The 13,446-nt window shown below is 43.3% G+C and overlaps 1 protein-coding gene across 7 annotated transcripts in view; it reads right to left on the reverse strand.

The window, feature by feature from the left end:
- AMBRA1 (autophagy and beclin 1 regulator 1) overlaps positions 1–13,446 on the reverse strand; it is a 144,735-nt gene that overhangs the window by 15,611 nt on the left and 115,678 nt on the right. For all 7 annotated transcript variants that reach the window (XM_069471295.1, XM_069471293.1, XM_069471294.1 and 4 more), the window contains one exon: positions 1,257–1,396. In XM_069471295.1, coding sequence (XP_069327396.1) covers positions 1,257–1,396 — 140 coding nt within the window. The remainder of the gene's footprint in view (positions 1–1,256; positions 1,397–13,446) is intronic.

The raw sequence follows: 13,446 nt of genomic DNA on the forward strand, positions 1-13,446 counted from the left end.
TACTCTGAAGAGAGTGAAAGATGCTCTCTGGAGCAAGTAGCTGGAAACCAAAGCAATCTCCCAGCTCCAAGAGCAGCCCATCTAGGTCAGGCTTAGGCAGTAGCCTCTCTTTGGGAGGGGCTGTAAAAATTCAAGATGGGATGCAAAAGCTGCCCTTAGAACCAGGTTTTCTTCTTCCTGGGCCACTGACCTAACTCTGCTGACAAGGGCTCAATCACCAGTCCCCCATCAGGCCACATAAACTGACCCAAATACATACTCTAGGAGAAAACACCAAGGGCCCCATCCAAAGGCAACATGAACACTGCCAATAGCCAGAGGCCCTACCAGACCTGTCACACTACTCTCTGCGAACGCTCTTGGAGAAGACTCTGCACCAAGTACAGGACAGCATTAGGACAGCCTGGAGGCAGAAGTGGCATTAGTCGGCTGGAACCCTGCAGCGTCCCACGCGGCAATCAGCCTGATCTGCAATGCAACACAGAGCTTCACACTCCCCACCTGGCTGGGTCTGGAAAACTGATGACAAATCTGGCTGACTCCTAGGGTCCTGAGTGAATGGGTGCCTCGGTAGACCTCTATCCTCCAAAAAGCCAGTGGAAGGGAGGGTCATTAGGACATAAGACAGGAGAAATGTTTTGGCTCCTTTTGCCCTCCTACTCCCAACTTCAAGATCAGATAATGATCACTTTGATTTTAAATTGTGCTTTTCAATCTGCTTTCATGAATATGAGCTAGAGCTTCAAGCAGAAAGGAAAACAGGCAGGACACAGAGACAGACTGTAGAGATCAGCAGCTTGACAAACTAGGGTTTTAACAATACTCTATTTCCAATTTTATTTCTTAAGTTAATGTCTATGGCATTTACACAAACCCAAGACCACCTGTTGAATTTTTCACAAAGGATTTGAAAAAAGTATCTTTGATATCTACGCTTTTGTCTGCAGGGAGATTTTAGTATCACTAGGACACCAGAGAAGGAGGGAAAACAAAGGAAAAAAAAACACTGCCTTAGATTCAAGCAGACCACCACTAAGCCAGTCTTTTGGTGGTATCTAGAATGGGGGGCTAACCCTACCAGCCACTGCAGGAAGAGGACCCTTTGAGGAGTGACACTGGGAATGCGGCAGGCTCTAGCAGGATTTAAATTTCCCATCTAAAAGACCCACCTGACCGGCCAGGTCTATTGGTGAATGCTGATCACTCCAGTCCTTTGCCCAGATGACCCCTCACCCCCCACACCTTGAGTCACTTACTCTGGTCGGCAGATCACCAGGTCTCCTTTGTTGGTACCATAGGCGAGGCCGAGCCCTGGCTCAGGCAGCCAACGGGCGGAGTTGATGCTAACATGTCTCCGCTGGTCAGCAGGCATAGGGTAAAGGACGTTGAAGACTCTCTGGATGGAGGAGAAACAGTTTTGTTATCAAGAATAATACATTCCAGGGAGAAACAAATTAACCACAGGGAGGAAAGGAGGTGGAAAGACTGTTTTTTTTTTTTTTCCTGAGACAGAGTCTTGCTCTGTCTCCCCGGGTAGAGTGCAGTGGCATAATCGTAGCTCACAGCAACTGCAAACTCCTGGGCTCAAGCAATCCTCCTGCCTCAGACTCCTGAGTAGTTAGGACTACAGGCGCCTGCTGCGATGCGTGGCTAATTTTTCTATTTTTTTTTTTTTTTTTTAATAGAGATGGTGTCTCGTTCTTGCTCAGGCTGGTCTCAAACTCCTGACCTTAAGCAATCCTCCCACCTCAGGCTCCCGAAGTACTAGGATTACAAGCGTGAGCCACCTCACCCAGCCTTGGAATGACTCTAACTCAGGTTTGAGAACTTGGGGTAGCAGGAGAGTGGGACCCTCTTATTTTTGGTGAGAGCTAGGTCTCTTTCAAGAAATACAAGCATACTTGATGTGCTCTCCTCTGAGCCTTTTAGCATGTCTAAGTTGGTTGCTTTTAACTTAACTCCCCAGAAAGCCCCATAGAGCCCACCACACCGGGAGGACTGCCCATAACTTTTCTCTGACCAGCCCAACCAGTGAGAGTCAACCTTGGCTGGTAGTCCCGTTACTATGGGAATCACCGTGCTCTCACAGCAATGGGGAATTAGAGGTGATAGGGGGGCGGGAGGGGGTGATAACTTCAGAGAACATTTTTAATTCATCTAATTAAAAGCAATGTTAAAACTGCTATTGTTAAGGAAACCTAAAAGGTGCATTAAGATGGGAAGAGCAGGGTAGAGGGGAATCTTGAACACTGAGGTACACGATTTCTTTCTAGCTCACATAAATATCACCATTAAATAGGTCAGTTCCCTTTCTCAGAGAAAGATTCTCAAAACAAAGAAAGAAAAAAACAAAATAAAAGACAAAGAAAAAAACAACAAAAAGAAAGCTTCTCCTTTCAATAGTGTGTATATTTCCAAGCTAATATTTTCTGAGGGACAGCTTAGCTGTGTCTAGAGTTTGGGCTGAAGGTAAAAGATGGCCTTATAGTCTCTGTGGCCACTGACTTACAAGGTGTTTTAGAAGGAATATTGGTCAGAGATAGGGCCAGGCCTGTGGAAAAATGAAAGACTTGGGTTTTAGTCCTAATGCCACCGTATAACAACGTCTCTAGATCTCGGCTCAGAAAGACTACATACATTCAAATCATTTGTGAAATTAAAACAGATGATGTATATAAAATGCCTGGTATGGCACAAGCTCAAAAATGGTAACTGCTATTATTGTTACCAGGAACCTACATCTGGGGCTTCAAAAAAGGTCATTAGGGCCTATGAAAAGGACATGAAGGTGAAAATCCATAAAGCGGAGTTTATTTCCCTTCTAAGCTTCCCCAGCTTTTAATCTATAAAATATGGATGAACTTCATCTGCCTTTACCTGCCCCTAGAGTTGATAGAGGGAAAAGAGAAGAGAAAACAAATGAGTGTGATTCAGAAAGTATTGTTCATAAAATAAATTTAGGGTGGTAAAATGATATTTCTGATTACCCAGGTGATAAGAGAGAGAGAGGGAAGAAAAAAAAAAAAAAAAGAAGGAAAGAATTGAGCTTGAGGTAAGGGTCCACTCTATTTATGCAACCCAAGTGGTAAGAAGCCCCAAATTTGAAATCACGTGTTCATGTGCCATGGGCACCTATCTGAAAGGCCTTTACCTGGACAGCCTCTAGAATGGAGAAGACAGCAGATGTGTGCTCAATATTCTGAAACACACAGAGAATCCTGTTATGAGTAACATTCCAGGTGTTTGGTGCCTGGGTGGCTACTGGCACCCTTCCAGAATGGCCTTGCCACAGTCCCAAGGTTAAATGGGCTTTTACAGACACAGACTTGGCTCAGGTTTGAGGCACAGGACTGCTTGCCCTGTGGCTGCTGCAAAAAGAAGCTCCTATGCCCTCCTGGAGGACTCAACTCTAAATGTAAGGAATTAGCTGGGGCTCCTTAAATTTTAAATAAAAGAGAACCCAATGAAATTAATGAATTTCTATCCTAGTCATCTAGAACACGGCTGCTTGACCTCTGGATCATGTATATAGTTGGCAGGAGCCCTGAACAAATTCATGGCTACTACTCTTCACGCAACCTCTCTGGCTGACCATCTATGGAGATGGCACTACCACTCTCTTCCTGTGCACCTAATCAACACTTTTCCTTTAAACCAAGGGATGGGGTGTGGTGCCTTTATTCTTTCTCAAAGAGGCTTTCACCTTTCCAGAAGATAATCAATGGTTTTGGTCCAACCTATAGGCTATACAGTTAAATACAACTTGGCATTTAACTTTTAACACTAAAAGGACAGTGTGGTTGTAGCTGGGCTTACTTAATCTGTTTAATTTTCCTTCTCCCAAAGGTCAGATGGTGTAAGTAGGGTACACCCACAGTTAAGGACGGATGAGTGTTAATTTCAGTGGGTGGGATGAGGGGAGCCTTGCTTTGGGGCCTGTGGCAGCTCTATATGGGCCTCACAACAGTCTCCCCTAAAATCACAATGCTTTATGATTGTAGGGAATGGTGCCAAAGGGCCAGCTGGAAAATTGCCTTGCAAGGCGGAGGAGAATGAGGTTTTAGGAATCCGATGCTTAAGGGTTGTACTGAGTTTTTGATGGGAGTCTCAAAGAAAAGAATAAAAGAACTCTTTTCTAGAAATGTTATAGACCAGGAAAGAAGCAAACAAGCTTCTCAAATATCACAAATTTACCTTTTATTGTCTGTTGTTGCAGAGGGATTAATAAGCAAATACTATCAATTTGCTTCTTAGTACAGGAAATTGCTTTGGGGACATAACCTTCAAGAGGCCAATATGATAGATGTAACCAGCTTAGGAGAGACAAGGTCACAGAGGGATGGGAAAAAGTAATTAAAGGTTGAGACCCCCAAACCTTGCTGACCTCACCAGCCACTTCACAACTGCTGTGGCTACAGGAGTCACGGGGGCATCAACCTGCCTTCTGGCTACAGTACCCGCCTCACGCCCAAGTCCTTCACCAGTGCTGAAAGGGCAGCTCTCAAGTGCCCATCTCCTCCAATGTTTGGGTATTAGGCTAAATCCCATTTTGTGGCAGGAAACCAGAAAATGCCACATGAAGATCAGCAGCCTCCAGGATCCCTGATAAGCACTCAGCTGCATATCACACTCTAATGTGGGGGCGGGGGGAGGGATGAGAGCACAGAGGGTGCAGGGTTCGTAGAAATCACTGATTCGTACATCCCGAGAGGTCATCTGGTCCAATTCTCCTTGTTTCACAAATGCCTGAATCTAAAGGACACTTGAGCAATGAGAATCTGGCCCAGTTTGAAAAGCACCCAGAGATGTAGTTTCCACTCCTTCCTCAGGCCACAGTTGAATAGCTCTCAGTACACTTCACAGAGGAGAAACACCTCTCATAATTAGCCATAAAGATGAGAGACTATCTGGGCAACAACTTTCCCAATACTGACAGATGGTTAGGTAGCTCTGGCTATTCCAAACCATCTATGGTTTCAGCCATTAGTCTTTCCAACGCAGAGGCTGGGTGAGCTGTGAGTCTCCTTCCAGATTTTGATGGGGACTGTCTCTGTACACCCAAAGTTCACCAGTACTGACAAGAAAGAAGAACCGATAGTGTAAAAGACGGTTCTGGTCTTCACTTAAAGGTACCCCAAATACATCTCAGGAAAAGTTTCCTTAACACTAGTTAGGTGCCCCAAAGCTCCCCATACGTAAAGGACAAAGCTGGGTGGCCGGCTGAATTCCCGCTCACCTCCCATTCCTTCTGACAAAAGCAACATACCGTGAAACTACAACATCAAATTCTCTTACTCTGGAGGAGGATTACAGGACCGAAGGGACCCTTTGCAGTGCTGAATACAAAACCCAGCTGCTGATTCATGTTTGAGGAGTCCTGGTTTCACCTGTCTCAGCTGCAGCTCTTCCCTGGTATATGACAAATGCTGACAGCACCCCCCCAAGTAGATTGTTCTCATTTCTGTCTAACATCTATGAAGGGAAATGGAATCAATATGCTAGAAGGAACAATTTTCTTAGAGTTAGTGCAGCCTCAGCACATCAATAGGGAATGAGTCAGGTCGCCAAGAGCTTTATGGTTCTAAGGCAGAAGATAATGATTCCTTCGCTTCTGGGGCCCAAGACAATCTCTTGTGTCACCTGCCTCTCCATCTCTCAAACTCTAACTAGTAAAAGTAGGAGCAAAAGGTACAGCTCCCAGATCAAAATTAAAGGAGTCTTGTTTCTTGTTCAAAGATACACAGGAAAAGAATGAGAGGGAGCCAGAGAAGGTCAGTGGGAACCCTTTCTCTCCATCCTTTTAAAATTTGGAGGAAAATGATACTGCAGCCCTCAACAAGATGGTTTGTTTTTCCCTACTGCATGCCAATAAAACTCCAACCATTATTAGTCAAAGCAGCAAACTGAACTGCTCAGATCAGCCCAGATAAGAAGCTAAAAGAAAAAACTTTGTGGTTATTTTGTTTACATTTGGGAATCTCATCATCTGTGAAGTGGTTGCCAGAGGTCAAATGCAGTTGGCAGACTGCCCTTAACTAAGACAATAAAAGCTGGTTAGAAGAAGTGGACAACTGGAAACTGAGGCTGGAGGGGCCATGGGAGAAGGTGCAAGCCAAGGGGGCTCTGAGGAATAAAGGAACTGAGAGGAGGAGAAATGCCCTCTGGGGAACGATGGGAATTAAGGGAGGCTTTAAGCTTTGGGCAAGGGTGACTAAAGAGAATCAACTCTCTGAGAAGAGGGAAAAATCAATGGAAAACCGATGCTAAGAGACAGCTGACCTTTCCACTGGAAATGGATGGCTACACATCTTGTCACAGGCTGAGAAGTGCACATGTCCTAGAGTGGGCAGGGGAGAGACACTATGGCTGTCCTTTCTTCTTTTGAGCTGTTGATCTGCGCTTGGATTTATGAATTATTGGAATCTCTTCAATGCTAGGAAAATGTGATTGTTTTAATTTCTTTTATTGTGTCCAAGCCTTCTTTATATTCTGTGTTAGGGTTTAGAACTCACAGAATGTTGACGTAATTTTTAAAGTGATTATTGTAAAACAAGAATCAGAATACCAAGTCATCTAACTTTCCCCTTTCATTAAGATGAAGCCAGAATAAATCCCCCTAGATCACACTTGTCTAAACCAAAGCTCTCCCAGCAGAAAAGAAGAGCCAATAGCTCCTTAAAAAGGAAAAAAACAAACGCCAAAAAACAAAACTCTTTGGAATTTGTTACCCTGTGTTGCTATTAACAGTGTGCTGCCTTCAGGGCATTTCCAGTTAACCTCCTGTAAACTTTGTTTTATTCATTTGTTCCTCAAGGAGATCTCAAGGACAGTCAAGAAGACAAGCATTTTATTTTTCAATTGGCCTGAAGCTTTCCAAAGGCCGTTTCTGGCCACTAGGATCAAAGCACAGAGACTACTTCAGCTGAGGGATCTACTTCTGTGCTAAATGAAATACTGAGGCACTCACTGCTTCTGGAACTCGCAGAAATTAAAATAACTACTTCCTCCTGCTCCCACATCGCTGAGCCAAATACAAGTTCTTGAACTTCCTCAGCTTTCTAAACCTCAAAAGAAACGTTCTAATGAGTTCTAGAGATTCACCCTTCGATAAGGAGTCTTTCTATATATTTCGCTTGATCCATATTTTTTTGGAAGAAGTATTTCTCTGTTCAGGACAGGGGCTACATTAAATACTTTCAGCTTCTACAAATGCAAGAATTGGTTTTCCAACCTATTCTTGAACAGACAATGTTTTTTCTTTACTTTTTTTTTTTTTTTTAACTCAGACATCTTGCAAGAATGTCTTTACTTTTGAAACTACTGGGAACTTCTCACCATGTCTCAACTCTGAGAAACTCACTGATACTGGCAAGAATTGTGGAAATGGGTCAAACATTATTTTCAGAAGGATTTTCTCACTAGTACTTTCATAAAACTACAGTGTACTGAGTAATGTGCTAGGCACAGTGATGGTGGTGGTGAGTACGGTGTGTGTGCATGTGTGTGCAGGGAAACACACGGCACACAAGATTCCAAGTAACACACACTTGTGAAACAAATGCTGAGTGCCTCCTGCAGCAGAGCACAGTGAAGGCTGGGGACGTGGCAGTGAAAGGAGCAGTCAGGAAGCTGGGTGTCCAACATGGAAGCACTGCGAGGCAGGGACCAGGTCCATTTTGCTCATTGCTGCACTCCCAGACCAGTCGTAGAGGCTCAGCAACATCTTCTTGAGTGAAAAGGATAAAATGCAGTACAGACTGCACTCTACTGAGAGCCCATGGAGGAAAGAAGCTGTCAGGGTTGGGTGAATCTGTCATGGAAAAATTCGCCTAAATGAATGGCTTTGACTGCAGTTCTAATGTTATTTTTAATTTTTTATCTTGCCCCCTCCCTTCTCTGACAAATCACATCAGAGACACCTCTGACTTCTCCCATACCCCTCCCCCTTTTCCTGCAATGTTCTGAAGAAAAGAACTTTTTGAGGATAGATGCTTTGTACCACATCTCAGAAGTCAACTTTAAGATAATTGCAGCGGAAGCAGCTTTTAATCAACTGACAGGCAGCTTTAAGAAAATTAATGAGGACAAAATCTTAGGAAGGAGTAAATCATTTCTGACAACAAAGCTGTCTCTCTTTTATCCCAATCTCCCCTTGAAGAAACAGTACCCCTTCCAGGATACAAAAATAAAATATCTTTATTTTTGATATTTGCTAGCTGTAAGGGCAGACAAGATTAAGAAAGGCTCAGTTTCCTTATATTTCTAGAGAGTACTCTGGACTGAACTAGAGTTCTAGGTCACTTTTGAAAATCAAACTTAGAATCTAGGGAAGGACAGATGATTAGGATTATATCACAAGTTCAATTCAAGGGCAGAAAAGGAGTCACAGTAAAGATAATATATTGAATAATAAAGCTAGGACAGGTCAAAAGAGCCTATATATGTGAAGTTATATTTTAATAAATGCCGATCAGTTTTGACAGCCACTGGGCAGCCACTCTGATCCAGGATTTAAGCTACAATTGTAGTTACAACTAATGTGAGCAGCAAGACTTTTCTACGGTTCATTTTAATGAACTTATTTTTTTTTTTTTTTTTGAGACAGAGTCTCACTCTGTTGCCCGGGCTAGAGTGAGTGCCGTGGCGTCAGCTTAGCTCACAGCAACCTCAGACTCCTGGGCTTAAGTGATCCTACTGCCTCAGCCTCCCAAGTAGCTGGGACTACAGGCATGCGCCACCATGCCCGGCTAATTTTTTCTATATATATTTTTACTTGGCCAGATAATTTCTTTCTATTTTTAGTAGAGATGAGGTCTCGCTCTTGCTCAGGCTGGTCTCGAACTCCTGACCTCGAGTGATCCACCAGCCTCGGCCTCCCAGAGTGTTAGGATTACAGGCGTGAGCCACCGCGCCCGGCCCTTAATGAACTTATAATGGCTATGAAATGGTATAAAAGAAAGCAAGCCACCTATGTTTCTTTATAGCCAGGGTGACACTAAGATAGCCACTAATGGATATCATATCAGATACCTCCCATCCAAGGATAGCAGTGAGTTGAATGTTGGGAAAAGGAACTCAAGAAATACTCCTTCAGATGAGGAAGGGCCCGGAGAGAAAGACAGAGATACTGCTGCTCATTCTTTAAGCCAAAAGCATTCTGTATCCTAGCACATAGGTAAACAGGCACAGGCTCTCAGGTAAGAGCCTGAGCAAAGTCAACTCAGGCAGGTAAGAATTTTAACCAAAACTGGACAAAGGCCTCGCAGCATTAGCCCTCAAGGTACCATCACTAGGATGCTAGCATGATCCAGAAAATTTTAGGGCAGGAGGTACTCATCAATTTCTCAACTGCCTGCAAATATCTGAAAGATCTGGTTACTAGGAGCCATAGAAGTAAACCAAATGATGTTTCAGAGACAGTAAGAGATAGGGTGAAAGCAAAAGGGGAAGAACAAAGCTATATTGACAGGTGAGGTCTAACTGGTTAGTTTTGAATCTTACTGTAGTGTACAGAGTCATGTGGATGGGCTTGTTAAAACATGTATGGCTGGGTCCTTCTGATTCAGTAGGTTTGAAGTGGGGCTGAGAATCTGCATTTCCTTGTGGTTTTTTTTTTTTTTTTTTAAAGATGGGGTCTCACTCTGTCACCCAGGCTTAAGTGTAGTAGCGTAATCATAGCCTTGAACTCCTGGCCTCAAGCAATCCTCCTGCCTCAGTCTCCCAAAGTACTGGGATTTCAGGCATGAGCCACCATGCCTGGCCAGAATTTGCATTTCTAGTAACTTCCTTGGTAGTACTGATGTGGTCCCCTGAGACCATACATTGAGAATTACTATCCAGTCAGATTTGCGTGGGTTCCCTGACCTGCTGAAGATGAAAGTGCTATTGCTAGGAGAAGGAATACACAGGGATGATCCACCACTGAACAGCAAAACTCTTAGGATCAAGACGGATAAAGAGAAGGGAAAGGGAAGGGGGAGAAGAGCAGAGGTAGAGAGATGGATACTCTTTTTTCAACATGCCCTCCAAACTATTGATCCATCTGGGTAACAGTCACTTAACCCTTAAATACAGTTTTACCACATAGCCACAAAGAAAAAGCTTTTAATAAAATTGACCCTAACGTACTTGAGGCTTTCCCTTAAGGAGCACAATATCATTCCAAGGAGAAAGGGGAGATAAACTGCTTTCTGTCCTAGAGCTTCCTCCCCCACCCAACTCAAATGAAGGTGTCCTTGTTCATCAGTTCTGCCAATGAAAAGAAAAGCAAACCAGCAAACAAGTTCCTAGTGTCTTTAGGATCTGCAAGGATTATGCAATGAGGATTCTTTTTAGTTCTTATTAAACCACTTATATGCCTACACTCCCCCACCTCTTGGGGAGGGGGGAAGGTATACATCTGTTAATTCCTGTGTTGAAAGCACTAATCCTTGTTCTAGCTTTCTAGCTCAAAATGCCCTAGCATCACTCCCATGTCCCCAGCCTCCCTGGCTGGATTTTGCCCCCATTCTTAAGTAAAATAGCACTTACTGTGATACAAACTGGAAGAACAGTTTGTGGTATATGACTATTTCTGGTTTCATTAGCAATTTTGTATTTTTGTTATTATGCTTTCACTTGGTTACAACCAAAGTTATTATAATACGCAAGTTGCTACTATTTTAGAAAATTAATTGCAGTTTTCTGTTACAATATTGTGCCTTGTTCCAATTAGAAAATGAAAGCCGAGAGGGAACACAGGCAGTTTAGTGTTTTGAGAATTCAGCAAAACTTCAACTCAGCAGTCTCTAAAAGCCTAACTTAAAAACAAAACAAAAATTAACAAAAAGCCCTCACTGGCTCAAGTAAAAAAGAGTCAGACAGAAAATAAGACTGAGTCATAGAGAGTGGCATATCCAGTCTGTTGGAATCTCAAATGGACAGAGGGAAGGGAGAGATAAAATCTGTGCCCCGTCTCATTTTTCCTGATTTGCCATCATTAAAACTGGGAGGTCTAAGGACTTAAAGCAGAGAAAGGAAAGAGCAAAAGGACCCTAGATCCTAGAAATAAGGACAAAATTTAAAATGACTCAACAAGGGGGAAGAAAAGACTCCAGCACATATATTATAGATATTCAAGGGAGAAACCTGGAAAGCAGCAACAACTGAGAAAAGATGGGAGGTGAAGCACAGACAGCCAAAAAGCTGAGTTTGGTAGGAAATAGGACACAAACACCACTGTGCCTGCAACAAAATTAGCAAAGAATCAAAGCACCACACATAAAACCACAATGGCAAGCAAATCTTAGACTGCCTTGCTGATGAGGCTGAGGACAGAAACCTAAAATGAAGGAAAGTAGACATTAAGAAGAGCAGTTCTCAAACTCAAGTGTGTGTCACAATCATCTGGAAAGCTGCTTTTAAAAATACAGATCCTGGGTTTCTCTGACTCCCATTCTTATACGAATTTTAGGTCTCAAATGGGTCTGTATTTTAACAAGGACCCCATGTAGTTCTAACACAGACTGTCCAAGAACCATGGTTTGAGAAGCACTGATCCAGAGGCCTAAAGAACTGCTTAGAATAAGTGTGCCAAGGTTAATAGCAATGAGCAATTCATTTTCAGAAGAGTTTTCATATGAGGCTGTGCAAGAGATCATCTCTTGGGGAGAGGTGTCACTTAGTGGGAATTAAAATAAATCAATGCTCTGGAGGTGTTCTCCTGGGAATGTCTGTTGGCCCAACAAGTTTACCTCTCTGAACATTACCACAGTGAATTCCAAGAGTTAACAACATAGAGAAGGGGAATTCTGGGTAGAGAAGCTCCAGGACAATCCCGTGACACACAAAAGCATTCCTTAACGGCCAGAGCCTGGCATTAAGACGGAGACACCTACCTGTACTTACCTGTGCAAAGAGGGAGATGCTTTACTGTCCCATTAAACCCTTGTACCTGGTTCTCAGAAAAAATTTCACCTCTTGTCTTAAATATTGAGACAGCACAGCTATTCAGAAAAGCTGGTGTCTTCCCTTCCACCAATGTCTGAATTCAGGGACATATGCTGAGTGATTTGGTACCTTTGGACATAAGGGGCTATGAAGACCTGGAAAACCAGGAACCTTTCTGTAGCATGGGGTTAAAGTCAGACTGGATGCCCTGATCCTATCTCTTGGTTGAGAGGAACACTTCCCAAATAAGAACTTTCCAGTTACTTCAGTTCCCTCTCCTAGTGGTAGATAGTACCTATGGAGAATCAAAAAAAGTCTCATTGGGAGGCCTCAGAAATAGCTCTTGTCACTAGGCACGCAATGGCTGGCTAGTTGCCTTGAGCCCCTTAGCAGGACAGCCACAGACTAATTGGATTACCACATCGCCTCAGCAGAGCTCTCCAAATGCATTCCCTGAGCTGCCAGCCCCACATGTGACAATAGACCCCATCACCCTGGCTTCCACTTTGAAGCTGTTTGCCCTTAGCCAGATGTTTCCGGCCAGTTATAGAAAAGAACCTTGCTAGGATGGAAGACTGGCAGGCTGTGCTCAGGAGTTGGGCAAGAGCCCTGTATTACAGAAGAGGCTAGAGATGTCCATTAGAGTTACCGAAATTAGATCTTTTCTCTTAATGATTATAAACAATCATTCCACAATTAGGCAGGAAGGGGACAGCTGCTGGGGCAAGGATTCTAGGTGGTGAAAAGCAGAGACCAGGTGCTTTTACCAGCCAAGTCTGCTTAAGATAAGCAAAAGAAGAATATTTAAACTCAACTTCCATCCTCAAATATCTAGATAAGAAAATAGACTTGATGAACTTCCCACAAAGTCTTCTCCCAATGTCAAATATTTCCAGAGTCACATGGAATTCAAGAATCAGAACTCCCTGTCATTGTGATGTCAAGAGTAGAGAATACCTTGTTTCGGCCCCCTTCAGAGGCTTAGTGGGACATGATGTTACCCATCACTGGGTAAGAGGATGGTTTTCTTGAATTTTCTTTCATTCATTCAGCTTCTATTAAATGTCAGGTTCCTTATTAGGTACTTGGACTTCATAAAAATAAAACAGACACGGTCTCTACTCTCAAGGAGTTCACCGTCGAGGAGAGAACAACATGGAAACAAATAACTCTGTTTGTTGTGATGAGTAATAACATGAGAGTGTGTACCAGGTACAGCGGTGGCACAAGGAGGTAGTGATCAATTCTATTAAAGAAGGTGCCACAGAAAGGGAAGAGCTTGAGAGCAGTTGAAGATGAGGGAGAGGAGGGCATTCCAGGTAAAGGTACCCTGGTAAGAAAGCACCTTATCAAATTCAAAGAGCTTAGAAAGTGGTTTAGTATAGTGGGATGCAGGATATCTGTAGGGGACAAGGGGGAGAAGGGGCTGCAGGCGCAAGGACCACACTAGGCCACCCACTTTCCATCACTATGCATATAGTGTTCTATCTTTAGTTTTTTCTTTAAAAAAAAAAATGC

This window comes from Eulemur rufifrons, chromosome 6, assembly GCF_041146395.1.
Source record: "Eulemur rufifrons isolate Redbay chromosome 6, OSU_ERuf_1, whole genome shotgun sequence".
NCBI classification, from domain to species: Eukaryota; Metazoa; Chordata; class Mammalia; order Primates; family Lemuridae; genus Eulemur; species Eulemur rufifrons.